At 34.6% G+C, this 26,146-nt stretch overlaps 1 protein-coding gene and 1 long non-coding RNA gene across 2 annotated transcripts in view; both read left to right on the plus strand.

Annotated features, from left to right (window-relative positions):
• Positions 1–1,383: 1,383 nt before the first annotated feature.
• Positions 1,384–4,346, plus strand: LOC113492213. Its single transcript, XM_026869580.1, has 5 exons — positions 1,384–1,431; positions 2,437–2,616; positions 2,833–2,952; positions 3,272–3,418; positions 3,633–4,346. The coding sequence occupies exons 1-5, from the start codon at positions 1,384–1,386 to the stop codon at positions 4,116–4,118; spliced, it is 981 nt and encodes a 326-aa protein (XP_026725381.1). The 3' UTR covers positions 4,119–4,346.
• A 4,538-nt stretch (positions 4,347–8,884) lies between these two features.
• Positions 8,885–26,146, plus strand: part of LOC113492214 — a 33,839-nt gene continuing 16,577 nt past the window's right edge. The window contains exon 1 of the long non-coding RNA XR_003400482.1: positions 8,885–8,923. This is a non-coding gene — a long non-coding RNA (uncharacterized LOC113492214). The remainder of the gene's footprint in view (positions 8,924–26,146) is intronic.

Below are 26,146 nucleotides of genomic sequence, written 5' to 3' on the forward strand. Positions count from 1 at the left end.
CTCAATATTTTTTTATTGCTAATATAATTTAAAATAATTTGATTGTGGAACATCAAGGCGACTAATTATAATTCAGGCCATGATTACAATTACTGGATCGGATACACTAAAGCCATTCGATCTGAAGCCACGCAACGACTTTTCAAATGTTGTAGGCATTTCCAAAATAAATATCACAGATAAGACACGTAGAAATGTGGTTCTTTCAGGTACAGGGCCCATATATACTTTACCGGAGATAGATCAGGTAATTTCCCATCAGGCTATAGTGCACCTGTGTTTTTTTCAGTCAGGTAGCTGGCTTGCGACACTAGCCGTCGTGTAAAACTGAATCGCAATCATAAGACGTTCTTTTAATATCTATCTGTCACTGTTTAACACATTCAGATGACAGTAACAACATGAATATTAACTCGTATTCAGATATTTTGAACATTCATTTATTTTTATGTTTAAGTGCAATCAGTTTTGTCAAGAAGCCTCCTTTATCCGCACCTTATAAACAGATCTATCTTTTCCTCAAAACATTAATTCAATTTATTCAAAAAGCAAAAACGTTCTAGAAAAAAGTTTGATGTAAACAAAAATTGAAGTCAGACAAACGGTTGATGAATTAAAAACAAAAACTAATCAAAGTTTGAAAGTTTATTTTTGTACCTCTTTGTTGTTCAAGTAATCATATTCCGCTCAGTATTGTTAATATAGAGCTTCATACTAACCTTATACTTCAATTAAAAGACATAGAAACACGGCTCTGTATTTATAAAGACAAATTTTAGAGAGATAGAGAGCAGCATTCTTCTTTCATAATGACAACAGTCATTGGAGGATCTCATGGTTAAGGTACCTATAACTGCCAAGTTGAGCGATCACATGTTATGCTACGCTTTTGCGTATTATGCTGCCCAGGTTGAGGAGGACAGATAGGCAGTCGCTCCTCGTAAAACACTGTTACTTAGCTGAATCTTGTTAGACTGGAAGCCGGCCCCAACATAGTTGAGAAAAGGCTAGGATGATGTATGACAACAGACATTCTCTTGTCATACATCATCACGTTTGGAGGTGAAAGAAGAACCTTTATATAGGAAATTAGGTTGTAGAGGATATCTAGAATAATTCGGTACATTTAAAAGCCATACAACAGCCATTTGCCATAGAAATTATGAGGAAAAAATATTATAGTTACTTACCATATTATTTTAATCGAACTCTATATATATGTAAATCCGCAAGAATTATTAGTTTTATTAAACTCGACATCAAAACAACAGATAAAAATGTCAAAGATCAGTGTCCCCAGAATTTTACACATTTTATTTGATAAAAAACCGTATTAGTTAAATTTATATTGTGCGCATACCAGTTCGTGTTTTTTATTTAAAAATGTGGATAAAATTTATTATTTTATATATTTTTGCTGTAACTGGTTCTGTAAGTGTTTGTTGTGTATTTGATATTGATTTTGTTCTGAATTTTCTTTGTGAGAAAACATTATCTTTTTTATGATTTACTTGGATTTTTACGCGTGGTATACGGGAGCGATGGGTCGATGATTAACTGAAGTTACAAGGAGTTCTGAAGGGAACTAGTAAACGGCCCATATTGAATTAAATGAAAATTTAATGGTCTGGATGGGTGTGCTGTTTGGTTTTAAAATGCAACATAAACTACTACCAAAATTACACAATACATGCCTAGTTTTTCACCATGTAGACAAAAAAACATATTGTTGTTAAGTACTGATATACCGTACATACGTAAATTAAGTATTTTGATAAGAGTAGCCTTCTTTTGTATTATCAGAACTCAAACAAAAACATCTGAAAGTTTTGGTTAGTTTGTAAACGGGCACAATCGAAGGAGCAAAGTTACCCAAGTCCAGTAATTTAGAATATAATATTCTACCAAAGTAGTATAATACTGTAATGTATTGTATTCTTGGGTTAGCTTCAGCAAATACTGTATTACTTTAGTTTAAGAGATGGGCTTGTTGATAAAGTTGTGTTCTCTGGTATGTGTACTGTCACATGTTACGATTTTATCACAACTTATGTAATGTAACAAAACCTTTTTACTTCTAATAAACGTACTAGAAATAGTAGATATTTAAAAAAAAAGAAAATGAAGAAGAAGAAGAGACAGAACCTAGACATTTTTTTGTTGTTATTAACAGATCAGTTTGAATTGCACGAAATCGAATAACAGTCGAAAATAATTAATATACATGAATAAAAAATAAAAATATCTTTAATACTAGATGCTAGACCTAATTGAACTTTGTTTTAAAGAGAAGAGAGTTTGTTTTGAAGAAAAAGACTACGATAAAGCAGCTCCTTGATCAAGAGTCGCCCTGAAGTGTCATGGCTAAATTAACTTTATGAAATCAAGGTAAACATAAGAAAACCGATAAAAATCTGATATACTAACATTTTCCAGCTTTCGTCATTCGACCTCAGAGGAGCGATCAATGGCAACCGCATGGGGAGCGTGCCTTTGGGCCTGACCCTCAGCACTGGCGAGCTCGACGTCCAGGGTATCTGCACGCGCGCCGGCGTCGCCTGCCAGAACTGCAGTCTGGCTGTCTCCTGCGTGCCTCTGCCTGTTGGCTGGTTGAAGGTAAACTGGTTACAAAGTTTGATAGATAAGCAGCATAGTTACTTAGCTTCAAAATATATCATGGTAATGCCAAAAACATAGTGGCTTTGGTTCTATATGTAAATTGGTGCGCACTAGGTGCAGTTTCGATCATAGCACATAACTCAAAGTTAACCTTGAAACGCATAAAGTACTAACGGAACCGTAACTATCATGTAACTCTATAACTTTTTTCAGGTCCCTCTTGAAGAATGTTCAGAAGGTTTCACGTGTAACGCGCATCTCGGCAAGTGCTCGAAGAAAGCAGTGCCTGAATGTAGTAGCGCGGCTGTGGAGTTTGAGCATACTTGTGAACAGGTCAGACTATAATGGATTTTTCTTTAAGTTTTCCTCTCTAAACATTAAGTTTTCATCGATTTAGCATGCTTATTTTTCCTTGAATACATTTTCTTAACTGGTCATTTAAAATTTCCCCCACTCTTATTTAGTAAAACTTGTGTGGCACAAATTCGCACGGTGTAACTTCGTTTAAGTGTACAACAATGAATACCATTCTGCACAAAATATACGGCAATGACTATCATAATTCTTTGAAATATTTTTAAAAAGTACGAAAAATTATCTGCTTTATGATTATATTCTGCTATAATACTTGACATTATATATATTTTTCCAGGTGGGAATATTCCCAGATGCTTACGACTGCAGGAAGTTCCATCTCTGCTCACCCCCTGATGGCTTGCCTGATGGTAGACCTGCAGACCACAGAGAAGCTCTGTGTCCAAGACATTATGGATACAATCCCCACACTGCGCAATGCTCGGTAAATTTTATTCGAACGACATTTTCATAATTATTTTAGACTCTCCACCTTCATTCCGCGAAATGCAAAAGTAGTATCATACATACAAATAATTTGTCCACATCACCTATACAATATTTCAGACCAATTTGACAGCAATTAGTACAATGATTTATGAATATTGCCAAAGTTTCGTAAAACTCATTCTCAAATCATAAATGTTGGATATCCACAGATAAGACTGGAAAACAGCCAATGCACAAAAACGCCAGTCCCCAAGTGCAAAACCGTCGGCCAACATGGCGTCCTATCGCTCAGCAACAACCATTACTACGTCTGTTTAAACAAAGAGGGAGTGTTGCACCCTCAGATCTTTATCTGTCCTCATGGCTGGTATTTCTGGAACGATTTCTGCCAACCGGAGCCAGAAAAGAAGCAGAACAAAAGTCAAGAGACCAAGAAAGCCACTGAAGAAGAAGGCAATGATGAAAATGATTCTGAAGAAGGTAGCACCGAAAAAAGTGATGAAGTGACTACGACAGTAAAACCAACAACTTCTAGAATAGACAGTTTCTTCTCCACGGAGAAGGCTACAACTAATGCCCCTGATACATTCCTAGCTGATAAATTTGATCTGTCTCACTATGAAACATCCGATGATACACAACCAAATAATGATGAATTCGTTAATTCTTTTGAGAATAGCGTCGAATTTTGGTAATTTATAAGATTTTAACTTTCTTTATTATATATTATGTATGATTAGGTTAGGTATTCAATTTTAATTGACAGCTTGTCTAACAAAACATTGTGATTCTATACACATTAAAGAGCTTCTCAAATTTGATTTGTTGACTATATAAGACTATCTGGTTAAAATATAGTTGCGTTATACTATGAAATGGATTTAGGTCAACTTTGTTATCTTAATAAACATTTTTTAAGTTTATTTTTGTTTTTACACTATCCTCACAACCTTCTTTGAAACAAGGAGTTTAGCAACAGTTTAACTATTATTTATCGACCTGTATCAATAGACACTAAGCCAATAAAATAATAATTAATTGCAAGTCAGCTATAACTATAAAAGATCCATGTAGATAATTGATATTATGTAAAACAGGAAATTCTTCATTGTATGAGCTTTGGCATCCAAAAAATGTTCGCAAAACAATGCCTATCGTGATACGCCAAGTGCCCTGACAAGTACAGTTAAACAAAAATCTAATTCTGTCATCATGGTTCACAATGGTACAATCGCGAGCGATACAGACCTTTGTGGATAGCACAAAGGCGGTGTTATCACTGCCATCTCTGCCGAGCCCCGTGGTGAAACGGTACAAGACAGGAGATGTAGCGATTTCATGAAAGCGCGTTACAAAAAATTACAAATGGTTTTTTTAGGTATCGATACATTATTTTCGTTATGGTTTTCCGTATTGAACATATTTATAAACTTATTTAATATACCCATAGGCAAAATCCCTACAAGAGTATACTTACTTTAGTTATTAAGCTTTTCAAGAATCAAACGGGAAAATATGAAAATTGAAAAAATCTCTTCACGCAGACATCTTGTAACTTACTCCACAGAGTATTTCTGCAGGCGGATGAACAAAAACACGTAAACCTTTGGCATTAGACTCAGGAATTTCGTGTGATGTAAGTAACTAATGATTGAACGCCCACATCTGCAGTTTGATAACGACCTGTGCTCACTTGAGGTTGATGCATTGAGCCTTAAAGTTACATAAATTATTTATTAATTTATAAGAGAAACACTATGGACGGTAAAGGAAAGTCGTTTATATACTAGACCTCCCTTAAACGAATTAGAATATATAATGAATAATTTACTGTCTGCTATATCTTATGTAATTATTTAAGCCGTATGTTTCTTTTCTGATAAATAAATAAATAAATAAAATTATAATGTTAGCAATAAAAAAATAAGGTCAAGTTTAGCGTATTGCATTACAGAATTATTTTATCACTGGTCTGATGAGAGGACTCAACATACCGTGTCTGCGCCTTCGACGTCGCGGCAGAGGAATTGATTTGATAATGATTTACATTTTTCGGTATCTTTTATTAAATTTTTGTGCAGAAACTTTTTTTGTTTCACTTTTATAAACAAATGTTTTTTATGTTTTAATTTGCAATAGTTCGGCACTGGATAAATTGCAATAGATGAGTTTTCTTAAGCAAAAATTTTACTTTTACAAGTCATGATAGGCTATCTATTATACTGAATTCTGTTAGTGCTTATTAATAAAAACCGATTGAGTGCAAGTCGAGCTAGCGACACTGAGAGTTTGTTTCTGGGAATCGTAAATAGTAAGGATTTCATATCTAGGAGAAAAGTGGATGAAGAAACAAGCAATTCCAGGAGGAGCAATGATGGGCATGTGTATCAGGCTAATTTATTGCCTATGCATATCAGAATTATAAGAAAATTACATATAATGTACATATTAAAACAGTTGCTGGAATTTAGACCTGCAACTATGTGCATAATAATTCAATCATTGAAACCCTAGTTCACATAAATACTTAGACCTTTGTTTAGTCCTAGCTACCGCATTAGGTTAAGTAACCTGTAATGGTAGATTAGTGTGATAATTAAATAAATAAATAAATAAATAAATAAATAAAAAACCCCACTAATTAAAGGCTGTATCCCACAAAATCGCTAACCGCTTATAAATTGTACCATACACCATTCTCACTAATGTGAATATATCAAACATTACCGACGATTGACAGACGGAATAGCAATGTCGCCAGACAGTAGTTCTCCAACCCGCTTCCGCGTGTGACATCGCTTGGCGCTTATACATGTACCATACAGCATTTGTGCAGGGCTAACGGTGTACAAAAAACGGGCACCTCTGACATTAGACACTAGAATTGCATCACAGTTCACCGTGGGAAGCTTACCTATAGGCGCATACGCCGGTACAGGCTTCGTGGTGTGGAGTTGGCTTTGTTTATATTTATAACCTCAAAATGAGAATGCTAGACAATTAGTCATATTTTGTTATAGCAGAGGTAAAAACCTGTTTTACGATCCGTGTGAGACAAGACCTATGCCACAGAATGACTATTGTACTATTCCGCGATAGTTAAGTAAAATGAATTGTGGTGGTCAGATAGACATTATACAAAGTACAATTTTTTAACAACCTCAGTAATTTCTGTGAGTCTGGAAACCCATCATTTTATTCTTTGGAAAACAGAGGAACCTAAATTAAAAGTTTAAAAAAATTGGAAGTCTGCTTGAATACTGGGTTTGGATTTTAATCTCTTAGAATACAAAAAAAAATCTGAACACCAAAGTTACCTACACAAATTATACTTTCTCGCAAAATACTAAACTCCTCCTAAAATTAAAAACATGTGCCTAGGTTTTTCCCTTTCAATATCAGAAAATAGGTATTAGTGATAATTTGTTTGCCATCAATACAATAAAAGGACAGTTTATAGTGATTTTAGTTCAAATCAAATCAACGAAGTCAGGCTATCGAGGTCCACTGCTGATCATTAAAGACTTAGTGTAAAATAATATTTCGAAGCTATACAAAAACAATTAACAACTGACTACAAGAAACTCCTTAAACGTTTTGAATGGTTAACAGTCTTGATAAAATTCCTATTCACTCCCTGTGGTATGGAAATACGGAAAGTGTCATCAAAACCTTGTTGCTGAAGTGTCGCCATGATTAAATGCTATCCTACTTAATAGCATTTTTAATACTGGGTTTGACTGGAAGTTATCTTTTCTAATCGTAAGATTCTGACAGGAGTGTTGTTCACCATGCTTCCTTGCTTATATATATTACTAGCTGTTGCCCGCGACTTCGTCTCCGTGGGTAGAAGTATAAGTTATGATTTATATTTTTTTTTTTTTATAAAGTTATTTTTTTTGTATCTTCGCTCCTATTAGTCGCAGCGTGATGGTTTATACCCTAAAACCTTCCTCGATGAATGGTCTATTCAACACAAAAAGAATTTTTCAATTTGGACCAGTAGTTCCTGAGATTAGCGCGTTCAAACAAACAAACAAACAAACTCTTCAGCTTTATATATTAAGTAGTAAGTAGTATTAGTAGTATAGTATAGATAAATCGGCGGTTTCAGAATATTTCAGATCTCTATAATAGGGATCACCGTTAGCATACAGATACGCAATCTTTCAATGATATCTGTCTCAAATAAAATACGTGTTCTTTAAAGTACAGTGAAATTGAATAAATATTAATACGATTTAATCATCATCACCCTAGTCTTTTGCCAACTGCGTCGTGTTGACTACCATTCCACCCAGATGCAGCTAGGGAGCAGCGATTACCAGGGGCAACTGCCTATCCTCCTACAGTTACCTGGCTAATACGATATCCCTTAGATAGACTGGTTATCAGACTTTCCAGCTTCTAACTAACCGTAACGACTATCAAAGATGTGTTAAGAACAACCGGCATCCACAATTTAACGTGACTTCCAAGACACGGAGGAACTCGTTATGATGTAGATGGTCACCTATCCATGGACCGACCGCGTCAAGCGTGGCTTAACCTGTGATTGATCAACTTGTGCATTAGCAGCTTAGCCACAGCTCCTCATTTAATATGATTATAATTATTATTCTACTCCACACAATCCAGCTTCGTCGCAAGCGTTTTGTCAGCCAAAATGCCAAGTCGATTCGAGACTACAGACCGCTACACTATGTAGCACGACTACACCGACTTGATACTTGGCAAAGTACGCTAAGGTGTATCATAACTACTCGTAAGTTATAGTTAGAAAACTTGGCAAACATCAGATCTATACAGGAACTTGGGTTGAGATTTTCTTTTTTAAATTATTTGTCACATTTTGTATGCCCTTTCATTTTTATAGCTTATCATTCAGCTAAGCTTAACTATATCTTCGTAGGAGTATTCTATTTTTACTTTTAATAAACTCTATAATTCAGTTTGTTGAAATAAAGACAAGGTTTGTGTGCAAACTTAAGTTATATTTTTCCTCAAACATTATTAAACTAACGGTACATCAACAACGGAAACTTTTATGCACTGCATTAAAATTAATCTACACTGCAGCTCATAAAATTCTGCAACATAACCAACATACGAAAAGCAATAACTCTCATTGTATGTTCCCTCTTTATGGAGAATCTTAAAACTCATAAAACTGCAATATCCAATCAAAAGTATCAAGTAGTGTCCCTCCAATCACAATTTAAGACACACATTTACCGCCAAAGCCGTTGAAGCGGGCACCTCGCTTCACCATTCATTACTGTACCGCACAATCCGATGCACTCGTCGCTAGTACGAAAACTCTGAAACCAGCAACAAACATTCTTATTACTAAATTTTGGAACCCACTGCCCAATTCCGTTTGGCACGGAAACAAACCGTTAGTTGCAATTTTAAATTTTGAACTGACATTCGCAAGTTGTGGTTTTTTTTTCGCTAGTGTTTTTGTGTTGTTGTTTTTTTTATTTTTTTGGCGTTTACGGTGAGTTTTTTTTTATTTTACATTTTCAAGAAAACTAAATTTTAATTTGAATAATGGAATGCAATGCCTGTCTTTCAACAAATTCAATAACATAATTGAAAAGCTACATAACTTGTTTTTTGCGTGTTTTTGTAATAAATCATCGTGTTTACAAAGCCTATGAAATATGTACAGCAAATAACAAATTGCGGTTCACGATTCTTTAGCAAAAAATCTAAATGATCGCTATAAAAATAGTAACAAAAGGTTTTTGTGTATGTTTATGTTTTTTATATTGTTATACTGCGTCTCGGTTTGATATTTTTTATTAGTTGAATGACGAAACATGTCTGGGTCTGTCTGAATGCACTAAGTTTGATAACAAATCGTTTTAGTACTATTAGCATTACAGTTACAAGTAACAATTTATAAAAGTCGTGATTTAGGTAAGGAATTTAGATATTTTACTTAAGGGACTCTTATTATTCTAGTACTTTGCGGATCGGGATTTTCTTTTCTAAAATAAATAACTGAACTTAAATATAAACACTTAAAAGCTACATAAAAAAATTAGAAGCATGACTGACAACGTTATGTCACGTATCTAATCAAAAAGACCTGTAATTTGCATACGTTTTCTATCATCAATAACTTTATAGAGATGACACTTGTCGACGGATAATGGAAACTCTTTGAAACAACTTTCCAAACACCCACAACTATCTGAAAAGCCTCTCAAATTAAACAACACAACTGAGGCTCTTCAAATATCGATTTTACTAAACTAATACCTATACTCGAAGCGAGGCAAGTGGACCTACCAGTACATGATAAAGTCAGACGGAGTTGTATAAAAGAGATGCCGCTCTACAAAGTGATGTGCTATCTCGCTTGTACACCTGTATCATAATTATTTTAAGCAGAGGTGGTGAGCTCCTAGTGCTCTTTACTGAAGAGGTCCAACGGGAAGCGAACCTGCGTTCTATCGATCCATGTTGAGTACCAATTTACTGGCTTATCTCTTGAGGGTACGGGTAATGCATCGATGAAAACATTTTAGAACAATTTTATGCTTCTATGTTAGGTAATGGATAGTTTATTGACTATAGAGCATGTACTGACGGTAAAAGATGACTTGGAAGAGTAAATTGGAACTCAAAGGAACGAGGTGAAGGAACAAAGAAGTGTACAAAGGTACACTTGATTATAAAAACGTAGTCTGATAGTCAACGGTTTCCAAGACTACAGCCGTAAAAATCATAGAGGTTGTAACATGGGGTCTTTGTTCATCTATGCAGTGAGCATAAACGCGTGTTTTGAGTACCTCTCCTGACTATCGTAGATAGGTAGTGGGATCGTTGAATAGTAAATATTTCTGGCGGCAAACAGAAAATTTGACATTGTTGGTGTCACTTTACTTCTTGATAAAGATATATTTAAAAAAAACGACTCGTTTCACAAACATTCAATTTTCATGCACAAAGACACCCAGACTCAGAACAAGCATTCGTGGATCACACAAATTCTTATCCTACGCGGGGATCAACCCCGCGACACGTCGCTCAAAGGGAGTTTGGCGTGATGACCTCAACCACTCGGCTATCCGAGCAGTCTAAAAGTAAAAAAGGGTCTTGCGACTAAATAATGAAAACGCAACGCAATTTTAAATTTACATTAACTTCTCACATTGAACATACAGTCTCACACATAGAACAACAGTTACTGTCTCGTTCCAAATGAACAGAAATATTTACTTACGTGTAAAAACTCCCATTATCACGAACGTCAATTACAAAAGTTATTTAAAAATTAAACTCGACGCGTGAGGTATAAATACTTTAAATTGTCTTTCACAGACTCATATCAAGGTAACATTGTGGTTTTCAGACTAAATTCTTATAATACGTAGAGTTTAATGAATCTCAGCGTGACAGACCCTCTAGTAGAGATCGTGGTAGAGGGTCTTAATTGTGAAAATTATAAAGTGATAATCATTTGCAAACATTTTCAAGGGTATGCTTTAAAACCACGTCAGGGGCCTACAGGGATTTCAAAAACTGAACAAAAAGAGAAGGCGATCTTCAGGGCTGAATAAGTGGTTCAAATAATTTGCCAAAATTTTCAACTAGCTTGATTTTCAGTAATTAACTTACATAATATATGCAATCTAATCACTCATTTTAGTATCGGAAACTAAAATTTTCTTTAATAATTATTATAATAATTGCCGGTAAACCGTAGCCTATGCAAACGCTGGCCGTAAACCTATAATGAACAACCGTTTGCCCATTCACGTAAACGTTTACTGCTTCTAAGTGATACCTAGGATGCTATAAAAATGATTGTTAAATATTACATAATAGGTTAACATACTAATCGGTAAAGGTTTTGCAGTTTCGAGACAGGCGGCCTTATTACGTATTGAGCATAGCGATCAATGTTTGCGGAATTATTGTTTTCATTAGCTATAACCCTGCATTTACAAATGTCATAAAATGTGGCATGAAACCTCACAATCTTCAGTCTCCTACAAATGATAAATTGGGAAAAAAAAAAAGAATAAGAGTGAGTTTTGACAAAGCAATCGTATATTGTTTCAGTATAATTTCCAAATCGCTTATAATAACGCCATTATAATAACACAAATACACTTACTCTACACAAATTATAAAACAAACTGTAAAAAGTTATAAGTTATATTATAGAAATAGCTGCCATTGCATATGTTCAAGAATACACTAAATTCATTAAATTACAAGAGACGCGTTGGATAGACATCGGGGCAGGAAGATTATCAATTCCATATGTCACCTAACCAATATTGAGAAACAGAGAATATAATCTTTGCTGGTTCCCCATAGGAGATCTCGTCTCTTTATAGAGAGTCTTTTTGTTTTTCCATGACAGAAATTAATAAGAATATTTATTATGAAAATAAACTCAATTTTATAAATGTTTCACGTTCTAATCATTGCACACGTTTTGCGACAGAATTGCAAGACTCCACAGAGATCTGAAACAATTCTATATTGTACGTGACGATTCACTGAAAACTAACCGAACTATTCAAAATGAAACCTTACGGTAACAGAAATAAGATCACTTTTTAAATGGATCCAATGCTCCCAGTAATACTTTATTGGACCATCATAAACCTGAAGAAATAAAATACGACACGTTATTTTCTTAGAAATAAAAGAGAATTCAGTTTTAAATGTTTATTTTACGACAGGACTTTATATAAAGACATTGAATTTATACAAAGAAATACATTTAAATATATTCAACTAGTTTTCGCTTCCCATGTCTTTGCTAAACAAAACCACATAGCTCTGATTTATTTTATAAACATGCTACATTTTAACCGAGAAAATCTTGCGTTTCCTCCTCTACAGGAAAAGTTTTTTTATCGGAGATGTTTTTCGGTGGGGTGTAAACACCGCCAAACTTCAAGCTCTATTGAGTATTCCTTCTCAGAAGACTCAGTAACCATTTCACTAAACCTACCACTAAACAACCTAAGCAGACAATCCGCCATATCATAAATAAATCATATTAATCTTTTCATAATAAATCATATTAATTTTATTTATTAGATAAATAAAATTCCCGTGTCGCGATGTTGGTTACCGTACTCCTCCGAAACGGCTTTACCGATTTTTAACAAATTTTATATGCGTTTTCAGTAGGTCTGAGAATCGACTAACATCTATGTTTCATATCCCTAAGTGATAAGGGTTGCTCACAATAAAATTTATTTTTTTCTTTTATTTACGATTTTTTTTTGTTTCGCCTAATCTTCGTTTTATTATAAAATACTAGCTGTAGCATTTTATAATAAAGCGTAGATCACAGTAACAAGCAGCAAACATAATTTCCAAAAGCAATTATTATCGCGGTACCGTCAACAAAGTGGATTAGTCCGGACAGATTGTAAATCACCGCGGCTATTGGTTGCGAGTTTTAATTCCGTTGCCATCGGTACCAATTTGGGAATAAGACGATAAATAAATGTGGAGCCACTAAGACAGCGGGGTATGCTTTTCTTACTTCTTAATTTTTTCTTCTTTTTACAAGTTTTTTACTAGTGTTGGCGTATTGATATGATATCATATATAAGTACTAGCTGTTGCCCGCGACTTCGTCCCCGTGGGTAGAAGATATAAGTTATGATTTATACCCTGTTTTTTTCACATTTTCTATTGTATCTTCGCTCCTATTAGTCGCAGCGTGATAGTTTATAGCCTTCCTCGATGAATGGTCTATTCAACACAAAAATAATTTTTCAATTTGGACCGTTGGCGTTCAAACAATCAAACAAACAAACTCTTCAGCTTTATATATTAGTGTAGATAACATACATACAAATTCTATTGATCTGTAGTTTCCATGATGACTGGTTCAGACAAATTGAAAGTGAAATTATCAACAAAAAATATATTGTATATTAGTGTCATGTAACTTTACAGTTCAATAGTCAAAAGAAAAGCCTATTAAGTGTGTTTATATTTTGTGCTAGTTCATAATTTTTTACTAATTGAGCTAAGTTTTACAATCCGCAGATTATTTGAAGGTATGTGTACACCGAATACACCGATATTTTCAGGGCGGAGCGGCTACTTGAATCAGTCAAATTTACATTTAAAAAAAACAAGCATAAAAGATTATCAAGGAAACAACAATATAATAAATCATTCTTATTTTATATAGACATGTATGTAAACAGTCACACTTTACAGTTAAAACAATCACGTAATTATCGTCTTTAACTTCAAGTCAATAACGTACAATTTCGTTTGTCATTATGAATTTAGTTAGTTAATACCGCCGTTTACTGACTCGTAAAGTTTCAATGTTTTTTCAAGAAAATGTCAAATATTTTTGAACATTTACAATTCCAAGGCTGCTGCGGTCTGTACTGGCCGGTAATACTAACATGGTCATTATCACAATCTGGTTTACGTTAATTATACACCCAGATTTTGTAATGAAACTACTGTAATATAAAGTGTATCAACCAAGTTAAAAACCGGTCAAATCGAACCTTTATTAAGAGTTCCGTACAGAAAAATAAATACTTATTGAAGTTTATTGGCAGCCATTTTTATATTCGCCATCTTGTTTTTGTTGTTTGTTGGGCATACTGGGCAATAGATTTTTAATTGTTTTTTTTTCGTTATCTAATTTATATCTATAGTATCTGTTCACGGGCGTAATGCCCCAAAGAAAGACAGACAGTCCGACCATTGTTTATGTGTTTGTAGACGCTTACTGTTGGCGTTCTCTTCTTGGACTACGGTACCCTAAAAACTACCAGTTTCCAGTTCACTTGACACTTAATAAACTTGTTTGTTGATTTAAAAGTGTTCAACAAGAATTGTTAACGTCAAAAATAATATTTGCGAAGAACAAAACTTGTAATAAAAGTTATAATTTAATAAAATAATGCTTTCGAAGTAAATTGAAGGTAGCGAAGACAATGTTCCAAGTCGTTCAAATAGAAGACGAGAACACTATGGAGACGACTAGCTTAAAAGTTTTATACTGGAGCTACCTAACAATGCAGATCTTTCATACCTATCAACTCAATGTTAGATACAAAGTTAAATATCATAAACAGGCATACCTACATAGTCCAAATCACAGTGAAATTCTATAATTCTACAATGAATTCTAAAAAAAACATAATTTATATGAAAAAAAAACATACAGCAATATTATAATTAAATAAGACAATGTAATTTCCATTCATAAAATGCTGTAATAGGACAACATAAATTCAAATGATATATTGAAACAAAACCAAAAAAAAATATCGTTTAAATACTACCCACGTGTAACCCAAATAAGGTATCTAGGACGAGAAACTAGTCTTAACAATATTAATGACCATTATTTTTTATTAATGTCATCCATTTATAAGCAAGTGTAACAAATAACGGATAACTCGAATCGATTTTATAATCAAAAATCAAAACATTACCATAACTCAAAAACTGGGAGTTCGGAGCAGATGGCAACAAAATTTGATGATCAGATAAACACTCATAAAACAATGGTTCTTGAAATTGCTCTGTTATCAAATAAATTAAGCAACAACAACAAAACATAATCAAATTTAAATAATGATAATGTTTTCGTAATCAAATTATTGATAACAGTTCTATTCGAATACAAAGACCAAGCTTTTTTAAGTAGTTTTAATATTTTTACTTTAATAGGGATGACGACAAGTTTTTTTGCAGTGTCCGTCTTGTAGTTTTTTGTATAATAATGGAAACGTATTTTTTAATTTGTCCCGCAAACATAAATTGACCCAATTACAGTGAATGAAACTTACGCATGACGTCACGATTGAGAATAAATTTTACCAAATCGTTACGTCACAAGCCCCCTCTCCTAAACTTTAAAGCTTTGTCAATTCTAGTTTTTCTGAAAAAGGAAAAAATACGTGTCTCATACTTTTCAATTATCTAACTGAGGGACTTATGAGATTTTTTCTTTTTATACCCAGTCATCATCCCTATTGTACCTATTTAAAAAAATACTCTCTTACGAATTTAATCTTTGATTCACGGGTTATTTCACCGATATTTAGTCGTATGCATAAGACACCCAGACTCAGGACAAGCATTCGTGGATCACACAAACACTTGTTATAGCACTCTTCTATTTTTACATCAAAAAGGAAAAACTTAACATTGTGTGCTCGACCACTTAACATTGTGCTCAACGGTGCCTCGGTATCACAGTGACTAAAGTTCTGTTCTAAGAGTTGTCATACGAGCAATAACAGTCACTTCTAGTTATAAAACTATGTCTTTTAATTATTAAACACAGACAGTGCTTTGGGCAAGTGTAAAACCTGCGAGCCCTGACTTTGTTTCGACATTTCTTCTCAGGGTAGTCAGATAGGAAATGTCGACTCCAGCGTTCTCAATAAAAGATATGTAAAAGTGATAAAATATAATAATTGCAGAATAAATGATTTCATTTCATTTCCTCGATAGCACATAAACCTGCGACTAATGGCTATAAACACAAGTCGCTTTGGCAACTAAACTTTTCAAGATCTCTGACCAACAGATCAGACAGTTTCATTACGTCTATTTTTTTTTTAAAACGACTCCCTCTTTCTGTCCTCCTTCTGTCGCGGGGGGTTTTACAAACATACAATTCACGTGCACAAAGACACCCAGACTCGGAACATCTCACAAATGCTTGTCCTACGCGGGGATCGAACCCGCGACACGTCGCGCACAGTGGGTTTGGTGTGGTGACCTTAACCACTCGGCTATCCGTGCATGTGTAACGGCGACGCTCATACATTACATAGGTACATTACATATATTCTAATTCGAGGATAAGATTTGCAAACATCTCTACCATGGAGCACCGTAACGAAATTCACAAATAAATATTTTCAGTGATATCGACTCCATAGCATCACTGTCCTGTATTACGACTCTATCTGATAATAAACGGGACAGTCACAGATGTTTTATTTGATCAAATGTCTTTAGTTCTAGTTTATTCCGTAATGAGTGTATTACAGTATACTTTTTTTAATAACTAAGATGAAGAAAATGAACATTTGTATAATATTTTAACAAATCAAGTGTTTGATAATACTTTTATCACATTGAGGCAATGAGTTCGTGTTTTTGGAAATACATGTGCGAACGAAAAGCAGCCAAAATCACTGTTTCATGTCATGTAGGATTCGAACCCGCTCTTAGTCGCTAACTATTCATACATAGGTTGTCCTTACTTACACAGCTTTTGGAGCTGTAATGGCTGTCTACTGTGTAAATTTCAAAAAAAAATATTTTCAGAAAAAGTGACTTGCTATACGAACTAAAATATTATTGCTTAGGGGCACGAGATGTATAAGATTAACTGCCAGATTTTAAGCCACGCAAACACAGAGGTAAAATAAAAATGTATTTAAATAAATTATCATAAAATTCCACGAGCTAACATTTACTCTTTTTAACGCTCAAAATATTCTGTCCAGACAAATTAGTTTGCTGACATAAGCAGAACTCTCAGACCGAAAAGATCGAATTTCTTAGATCTAACATAAAATAATATCTTCAAAGTAATTAGAATTAATTTTAAGTAATTACTGGCGAGGTTAATTATCTAGCAAATTAGTTTTGTTAGGAGTCTCTACAGTATCTACGGTTATAATACCTACTGGACAAGAAGGTCAGTCTTAAGTTTTGGGATATTAAAACTTAGGCTAATTTTACGATTAAAAATATTTTCATATTTTTATTTAAATTTCCTTCTTAGCTTTCTTTAAGCGTATTCAAATCGTTAAGGAAGTGTACTGTACAGACAAATGAGTAATAAATAGTATTTATTTGAAATTGAATAAAACAATGAGAAGGTTGAACAAATTAATGTTCCTCCAAAAAGTTTTTTAATTTTTCAAATTTTGTTAAGATTTGTCCACGTCCAAAATAATAGATGAACTATTTTTGAATACTATAATTACATTGTCATCATTAGAAAAATATGGTCGGAAACACCTGTTGCCTCAACTGTAATTGCTGAAAATCAATAAAAAGGCGAAATCGTTTTTCAATTCACACATTAAAAGTCCTTAATATAATTCAAAGCTTTTTCTACCAAAGAGGGAAAACTGTACCTCGCTTCATCATATAGGATGTATAGAAGATAAGCGAGTAAGTGAGCACATCACAAGACCTAGGTGAAAGTCAGGTCTTTGAACCTAGAAAGTTGTTTCTCAAGCGTAGAAAACGTTTTGCAGCCATTTACGTGGATGTACCCGGCCGGAGCATTTAGTGGGATGTGGGTAATGAGGGCTATGGGATAATGGTATTAAGGGGACTGTCAACAAGTTTCAATGTCTAAATCTTTGGTTGTTGAGTTTCATTCGTTTTTGGATGAGTGAGCTTGAGTGAGTTTTGAAGGTGTCATAAGAATTTGGTATGTGATTTAATTATGTAGAATGTAGTGTCGTGTAAAAAATACCTATGTACAGTATTTTAATCACTACATATAAAACAAAAAAAACAAAAAAAAAAAAAAGTAGCACCTCGTCTGTCCCTTTGTTTGCCTAAATCTTCAAAACTCCGCAATTTCTAATGCAGTTTTTTTTAATAGATTGAGTGATTCAAGAGCAAGGTTTTAAAGTACAACTCATGCATAATTAAGTAAAGGCACAAAGACAATGCCAAGAAATCTGGTTTAAAAACCAATAAGATTTGTAAGGTTTGGATTTGAAGCCCCAAAACGAAAAAAAAAGACCTGTTTCAACTATCGAAACCATTAGAGCAGTTTGGATCCATGAGAATTCATATTGGAAGGTACCTACTCCACGCACTTAAGGAGTCCAAATTAAGGAAGTAGTCCAGTGCACTAGTAGATAAAAATGTTCCATAATTACATTACAAATCCCAATTAAAGTAACTAAACAATAAAAATATTTTTATGACAAATAACAATTTAAACCACAAATTAGACATACAGTACAACAGCATGAGTAATTTAAAATTATAATGAAGTGATTCATTCAACCTTCGATTTAACGAAGAAAGTGACTAAGCCGTACGTTGCAATGTTGCTCCAATAAATAACTAACATTATTACATATAGAAACTCTGTATAATGAAACAAAAAAATCTTGGACCCAGCTAAGGCCCCTGGGAAACCCACCCAAATAAATACATAAGACAAGTCTTGTAAATTAGGATCTTAAATTCAAAATAGGTACCGAGAAACTTAAATAAAGCAAGAGGTGCTTACAATTCGACTACACTGATAGTTGAGTGGTATAGGTTACCAGGCCAAACCCACTGTGCGTGACGTAACGCAGCTTCGATTCCCGCGTACACACAAATGCTTGTTCTGAATCTGGACGTCTTGTGCAAGCTCACTTTAGTGGCTGACCTGCTTGTTATGAAAAAAATCATGAGCACATGATCGAAATCAATCTGCCAGTATATGCCAGGGTGTCGCCGTCGACGGAAACGTCTAGGAGGACATCATCATCACCATCATCATGAAAACAATAGCTTGCATAATTTGATTACAATCAGACAACGGAACAAGAAAACTACACAAAAGCTTGTTAAAAGGCAGACCAGAATATCAGGCTTTCATAAATCTACATATACTTATAGGCTTAACTCCCCCCCCCCCACCCGCATTCTAATCACTCAGCCATCCACTCCGTATTTCACTAATACGGTCATCAAAAAGCTAATCACTCACCATCTTATTAGAAACAATTACTTTTAAAGTTAACTGCGTTACTTCTGAAAATCAATTATTTGTTACCGCGACCTCGGAGCGAGGTTATCTTGCGGTTAGATAAAGACACCTACTTAAATGACTAACTGCAAAGTATAAAAGTTCAGTTAAAGTTCCAGACCTTTTCCTAACAGATTTATGTTGTAACTTAATTTACTGAATGGAATAAATCTTAGTAGAGTTAGTTCTTATATTATAGGATAGACTGTCAGTATAATTTTATCATCTGTACTGGATACTCGCCTGCTTCTCGATGAATACCTAGGTGGACTACCCACAAAAAAAAACTCAAAATCAGTTCCCCAAGTAAAACTAAAAAGTTGTTTGCATGATTTTGAATAAATTATATTAATCTTGAACAAAAACAAAGTATTCTTGTTTCAGACAAAATTATACAGAAATAATATTATATAGAAATACTTTTTGTAATGACTGCATGAATAGCCGAGGACAATACGCACTACTCCCTTTGAGCGCGACGTGTCGCAGGTTCGATCCCCGCGTAAGACGAGCGTTTGCGTGATCCACGAATGCTTGTCCTGAGCGTCGGTGTCTTTGCTCAAGTAACTTGCTCTAAATACTAAAAACGTATATATTATCTCCTTTAGATTTGATGACAACTTGATACTTACATGGGTAATAAATAAACTTAATCCAATATTACTATTGACAATAGTTTAGTAAAGAGAGTCTTATTTACGACAGCTTGTGGATGAAATAGATCCTTGTTTATTGGCAAACGAAAGCGATACACAAATACACAAAAGATAATTAATTATCTATACCATGAAGATAAGTAGCATTATTAAGGAACAAGATTATTGATGTACTTGTGAATGTAAGTTTGTTTGTTATGCTTTCACGTAAAAACTGCTTAACCGATCATCACGAAACTTTGTAGCGATATTCTTGGAGATTTTTTCAAATCAAAATCAAAGTAATTTACTCAAATTAGGCTACTAAGTAGCACTTTTTGAAGGTCAGATTACACTGGCCAGCACCCAGTTTCGCCCACCCTTCACCGCTTTTTAAGTGCATTTTGGAAGCAACATAGTGTGCTTTATATTTTACTTAAAAAAGATAGGATCGCAGTAGAATGACGATGATGCATGGCACCACAGTTCCTGAGGAAAAAATCTTGTTCCACGGACGGCCAAACCAGTGATTCCAAAAAAAATCCTTTTAGAAACCCTGCCAATGGAGTATATTGATTAAAAAAAAACAGTAAAGGGATAGAAAAAAGATCACTTCTAGTAATACTATTGGCGGATTTAGAAAAGAGACGCCTTTCTATCCTATATAGTGCTGTAACACTTCCACAACGGCCATACAACGTTAAGAGCCCATAAGATAATTAAAACCTTTGCCGCTCTCGTCCTACAGTTAGACCATGCCTTAATAAAATCAGTATTGGAAGAACAATTTATCTAAAGCGAGAATCTGTAAGCTCTAGCTCCACTTATACCACAAGGCTGTAGCGAAGACGTTTTTACAAGACAATAACGATCGCTTTTATACGTTTGCTTATCTTAACGCTTCTCGCCTTGGGTGGTGAGTAGAGATTGTTCAATTGTTATTATAATTATTGGTATTGGTTTTTGAAAGAGGCAGGCGATTATTGTATAATTTGACTATCGCTTAATTGTCATTTTGAAAATTGTCTCGCTCAAACGAATTTGACAATGGGGGAAGTTCAAAAATCACCACACCAAAACTCATTGAGTGCAACATGTCGTGGGTTCGAGCCCTGCGTAAGACAAGCATTTGTGTGGCCTACGAATATTTGTTCTGAGTCTGGGTGACTGTGTGCTTGTGAATTAAATGCTTGTGTAAACACCTTTGTAAAAGGGAAGATAAAAAAAAAATAACAAATCCCTAATCGGGCTATCGAGATAAAAACATCATTAAATAAAGTATCTAACTTAACGGTATTCTTTTCACAAAATATCCCAACAAATATGAGTAATGTTATACAATACCTGAAAGAGCCACAAAAAAAATTATTTAAATTAAAATTACAGTTTATAGACATCTGTCATTATTACATTATAGCTTAGTTAGTAAAAATGACACATATGCGGGAAAGAACCTTCGTGACAAAACAAGTCCGTCATATTTCGCACCTCAATGAAAATTAAGATCAAAATACTATAATAATATCGCTTTGAAGTACGCGTAAATAGTTTCCTTGCTGTACAAATCTATATCTAAACTAATATATAAAGCTGAAGAGTTTGTTTGTACTCGCTAATCTCAGGAACTACTGGTTTAAATTGAAAAATCTTTTTGTGTTGAATATACCGTTCATTGAGGAAGGTTTTAGGCTACATACCATCACGCTGCGACTAATAGGAGCGAAGATACAATGGAAAATGTGGAAAAAACAGGGCAGGTATAAATCATAACTTATATCTTCTAACCACGCTGACGAAGTCGCGGGCAACAGCTGGTGCTATATATAGGGGGTTTCATAAATATTCAAGTCACATACATACAGACACCCAGACTCAGGACAAGCATTGTGGATCACAGAAACGCTTGTCCTACGCGGGGATCGAACCAGCGACACGTTGCGCTCAGAGGGTATAGCGTGGTGACCTCAACCACTCGTCTATATGTGCAGTCAAAACCGCAAACATAATTGTGCAGTTATATGCTGTGTTAGTTACTAGATTTGCCGAACAAAATTTAATCCCACCATAATATAGCTATAAAGTTCAAAAGGTCACAGCCATTTTCCGGGGGTTAAACCCATAATTTAGTCATCATATAAATGACCTCCATCATCACGTAGCCTTAATTTCCTACAATATACGATGACAGAAGCTAATTAAGTTCCGTTATGGTGATACGAGTGCGTTCTAGTGGATTAAGATCAATGGATCGGTGGCACGTGTACAACCGGACTTAGCACCTTTTCATACTAATTGATAGTGTACAATTTGTTTGAAAGCTTTTTGTGGGCAGCGATAGTGGTAGAAAGAGTAGGGTGCGACTTATGGACTTCAATGGTTAGACACCAGTTTGCACCTAATCCGGCGACAGCGACCCAGATTACTTGTTTTCTTTCCTGAACCCTCTGTTGACTAGCAAAACCAAACTTGGTCTTCAATACGGTCACATCGTGAACAGAGCAACAAGAGCTGATGATCGTTGTACCATTGCCGTTTGGTCGCTGCATCCCTTATTGAGGAGACAAGACCAGAGGCGAGTAAAAGAGATGCAGCTACACGTAATGTATGCCGTCTCTTTTCCGCTTCGACAAGTCCTGCTTTGAATCTCTGATCCGGAATGTCGAAATCCTCAAAATCACCCACTAATAGAAGAATGAGGAGCTTTTGTCCCACAATGAGATCATTCATAGTGTGAGTATCGTATGGAATAACTCGCATATTTCACCCCATTTAATAAATGGTAAGAATTTTTCATCAATTGACTCGAATAACATTCCCGTTCTTGTGTTATGACGTCTAATGGCTGTTCTACTTTTAGTGCTAGGTTTAGATCATATTGTGCTATAGTATTCCTGTGTATTAATCTTCGAGTTCAGTAAGTCTTTAGTACTGTATATACTCGTATTATGCAACTTCTAGGTACGCATTTAGTTAGCCTTTTTTTGCTCTCTGAAGTCCGAACTCAGGATAGTATATTGTTCATAGGTACAGTACCCTATACCTTCCCAAATATATCTGAATCTCTTTTAAACTGAGGGATGCTATATATAAGGACTTGGGTTCCGTGCGTTCTTGAGCATATTTGTATGGAACCCTCAGCACAAACTAACAAGCCAATGAGAAAAACATAAATTACTTCAATAATTTCCTTCAAAAACTTACACATGATGAGGTCTTTCATAAAGTCTTTAATTCCAGAGAACCATTTGACCTGAGGCATGGAAAACATTGATTGAATAACGTCGATGTTTCCTAAGTGCTTTCTATTGACCTTTTGTGAAATGAAAACTTTCATCTTTACTGAGTTTTCTGAAAGGTCGCGCCGGTTCACAAACGCAGTGAAAATATTATTGAACTTTGACCATTCTCTAGGCACCTTTGACACTTTATAAAAAATGAGTAGTGTTTAATATAAAAGTTAAAGTTACTGAAAGACACTATCATTAAATTTGAATACTCTTACAACAAAATGTAACTGCCCGTACCGCAGACAACTTTAGCTAAATAGCATATTTTTTCAGAAACAAAAAAAATATCTGATTCAGAAAGACTTTCATAGACACATCTGTCTTTAAAAGCCCGAATTAAAAACCAGAAAAAAGGTAGCCTGAAAACGCATTCCTGAAGAAAAATCCACGTCCGACTCCTATCTCCATTAATACCTCCTTTAACCCCTATACATATGGTTTCCCCTGGCTCTGCCTCGCTTAGCGGATGTCCCTATTATATGACACGAACCCGGATGCGGTAGACTACCGTTATATCATTCTTGGCTACCAACCCAATATAAATACAGACATACACAATTTTTAACTAGTATTACATTTACTCTTGTGCTTGACAATTTATCACGTGAGTATTTTATTTATTATTTTTTACATAATATAGAATTGTGTATACTATTTCCGTATATGACCTACAATATTTTATTGACAGAGTTTTAACTTATGAGCGTTTTTAGATCATCATTGGAGATAATGTTCACATTCGCGCGACGTCAATCCAACGAGAGAATCAAAATTATTTCATAAACGTTAATTGAGGGAATTTTGGGCTAATCGGAAGAAATATCTAAATAAACACTACACCTAATTCGGACCAAAGTAGACCAAATTTTACATCAAGGATAGTAATCAATCCTATCCGTCTGTCTCCCATATTGACAAGTACGAAACAAACTTATCAAGAGCTTTATTAACACCAAAATTATAAAACAGATTTAATAAATAATTCCCAAGGAAACCAGTGCAACAACCTCCAACAAAAACAGCATCGAACTTAATTATTATGATAGTGAGGCGCTCGAATAATCCAGTATCGAATCTAATACCGGTTTGAACTATTCAGAGCATTAGGTCACCTCTAGTCCGCGCCTCCCGTTAGCTGCTGCACTATAATTATTGTTTACCGACTAGCCTGGCTATGCTTGCCTCTATGAGGGTAAATTTATAAAAAAAACTGCATGTACACTTTTCGTAGAGGGGAACTGTTGAGTGATTTTTGTGCTAAAAGGTGAATAAATAAATTTGGATCTGTTTGTTTTCCATGGTTGATAAAAGCTCTCATTGTCCTATTAAAAACGCCAGCAAATAAAAATGAACCAACAAGAACCTGGATACCGAAGATATTATTTCTGATGATAAAATTAAAATATTCGCATAAAAATGTTATTTCTCATAACTATGGCATATCAGGATTTTTAATAAGTATTTGGGCCCATCACTTTTTAAAGAAAAAGCCAAATATAGTTCACTGCAGCTAGGCTTCGATCGCAACGCGAGTCTAACTAAAAGCCAATAAATGGACAATATTTAACACAATTAAAGAAAATGCAGAACAATTGCCGTAATATGTCCAACAAAACAAATTATTAATTAGTGATCTCTACAAACCAAAATTCAATCATAAACCAGGATAATTGAATGCACAACAATATTAACAAAGATTTATACAACCGTACGGTCCTATTAAATACTGATATTAATTAATTGAAGTAGAGCACTTTGATTGGAGATAAATCCGTGATTCTAACGCGGACTAACACGGACATCCGTTACTGAATCCGGTATTCAGGTATTTGTGGATCAGATCCGGTAAATCCGGATGCGTTGTCACTCATGAGGTGCGACGGTTTATTGATATGTCGGGGTATTGTGACGTGTTTTAGTCATTGTTGTTAATGTATACAGGTTGATTAGATTTTATAGAAGCACGTGAAATAATTATCTATTATATAGCTGTTGTATCATTTTTAGAATGGTAGAGACTTCATATGTAGTGATAATGTCGATACTTTTCGTATTGCAGTTTCAATCAACTTTTCAAACGACAGTTTATCCAACTCACAGCCTGAACCCTTGGGAGTTATTAATGAGAAATATATTTTTTTAAAGTATTACATGAAAATAGTCTAAAGAATCAATTAAATTAAAAAGAGACGTTCCGTTATCTTAAAAGATAAAAGTGTATATTTTCGCGATAATCCCTTAAGACCGGGCTAGCTTGTAATCCTGCAGAATTACAAAACCACTTGTTTATTGTACGCCGGGAGTCGACTTCCTTATAAGACCGTTTATTAAAATCGTCAAGTTTACATCAATCCGCTTAGCTTTTTATGATGAGCATTATTTTTTGCTTGCATTTATTTGTGGCTGTCCACGGGGAAAAGTTGGCTGAACCAAGGTGCTCTTAAATATGTCATTAAAAATTTTGGTCCAGGCATTCGAACATAAATAAGTAATTGAACTGCTCAATGTACCTATTAAATTACATTTTGATAGAAATCAGCAATAGATACATTTTTGGAAATGCGGTTGGATTGCTTTTGAAGTCGTTCCCAAATAGAATCAATTAAGTTAAAAATAAGCAACATTAAATACTTATAAAAACCAAGTATGGAGAATCCTTGTCACTTAGGGGTTTTCAAACATTCAAGTTACATGCAAAAAGACAACCAGACTCTGTGACGCTGTGATCGAACCCACGACACTTACCCGTTTACTTATGTATGTAGTAATTGATATAAGCATAGTGGCTTTTGAAAGTGAGAGGAATAAAAAACCCACAGATAGACAAATTGCAAATCGGACTGGTAGCCGACTCCAACATAGTTGGGAAAAGACTAGGCCAATGATGAGATTGACAAATTTACTGTAGCGACAGCGGTGGTAAAGATCACCATGACAAGCCCACTGGGCGCGACGTGTTGTGGGTATATCTTGCAATTTTTTGTTCCGAGACTGGGTTTTCGTACATGTGACCTTAATGTTTGGAAAAACCCTTTCCA

This window comes from Trichoplusia ni, chromosome 3 (assembly GCF_003590095.1).
Source record: "Trichoplusia ni isolate ovarian cell line Hi5 chromosome 3, tn1, whole genome shotgun sequence".
Taxonomy (NCBI): Eukaryota; Metazoa; Arthropoda; class Insecta; order Lepidoptera; family Noctuidae; genus Trichoplusia; species Trichoplusia ni.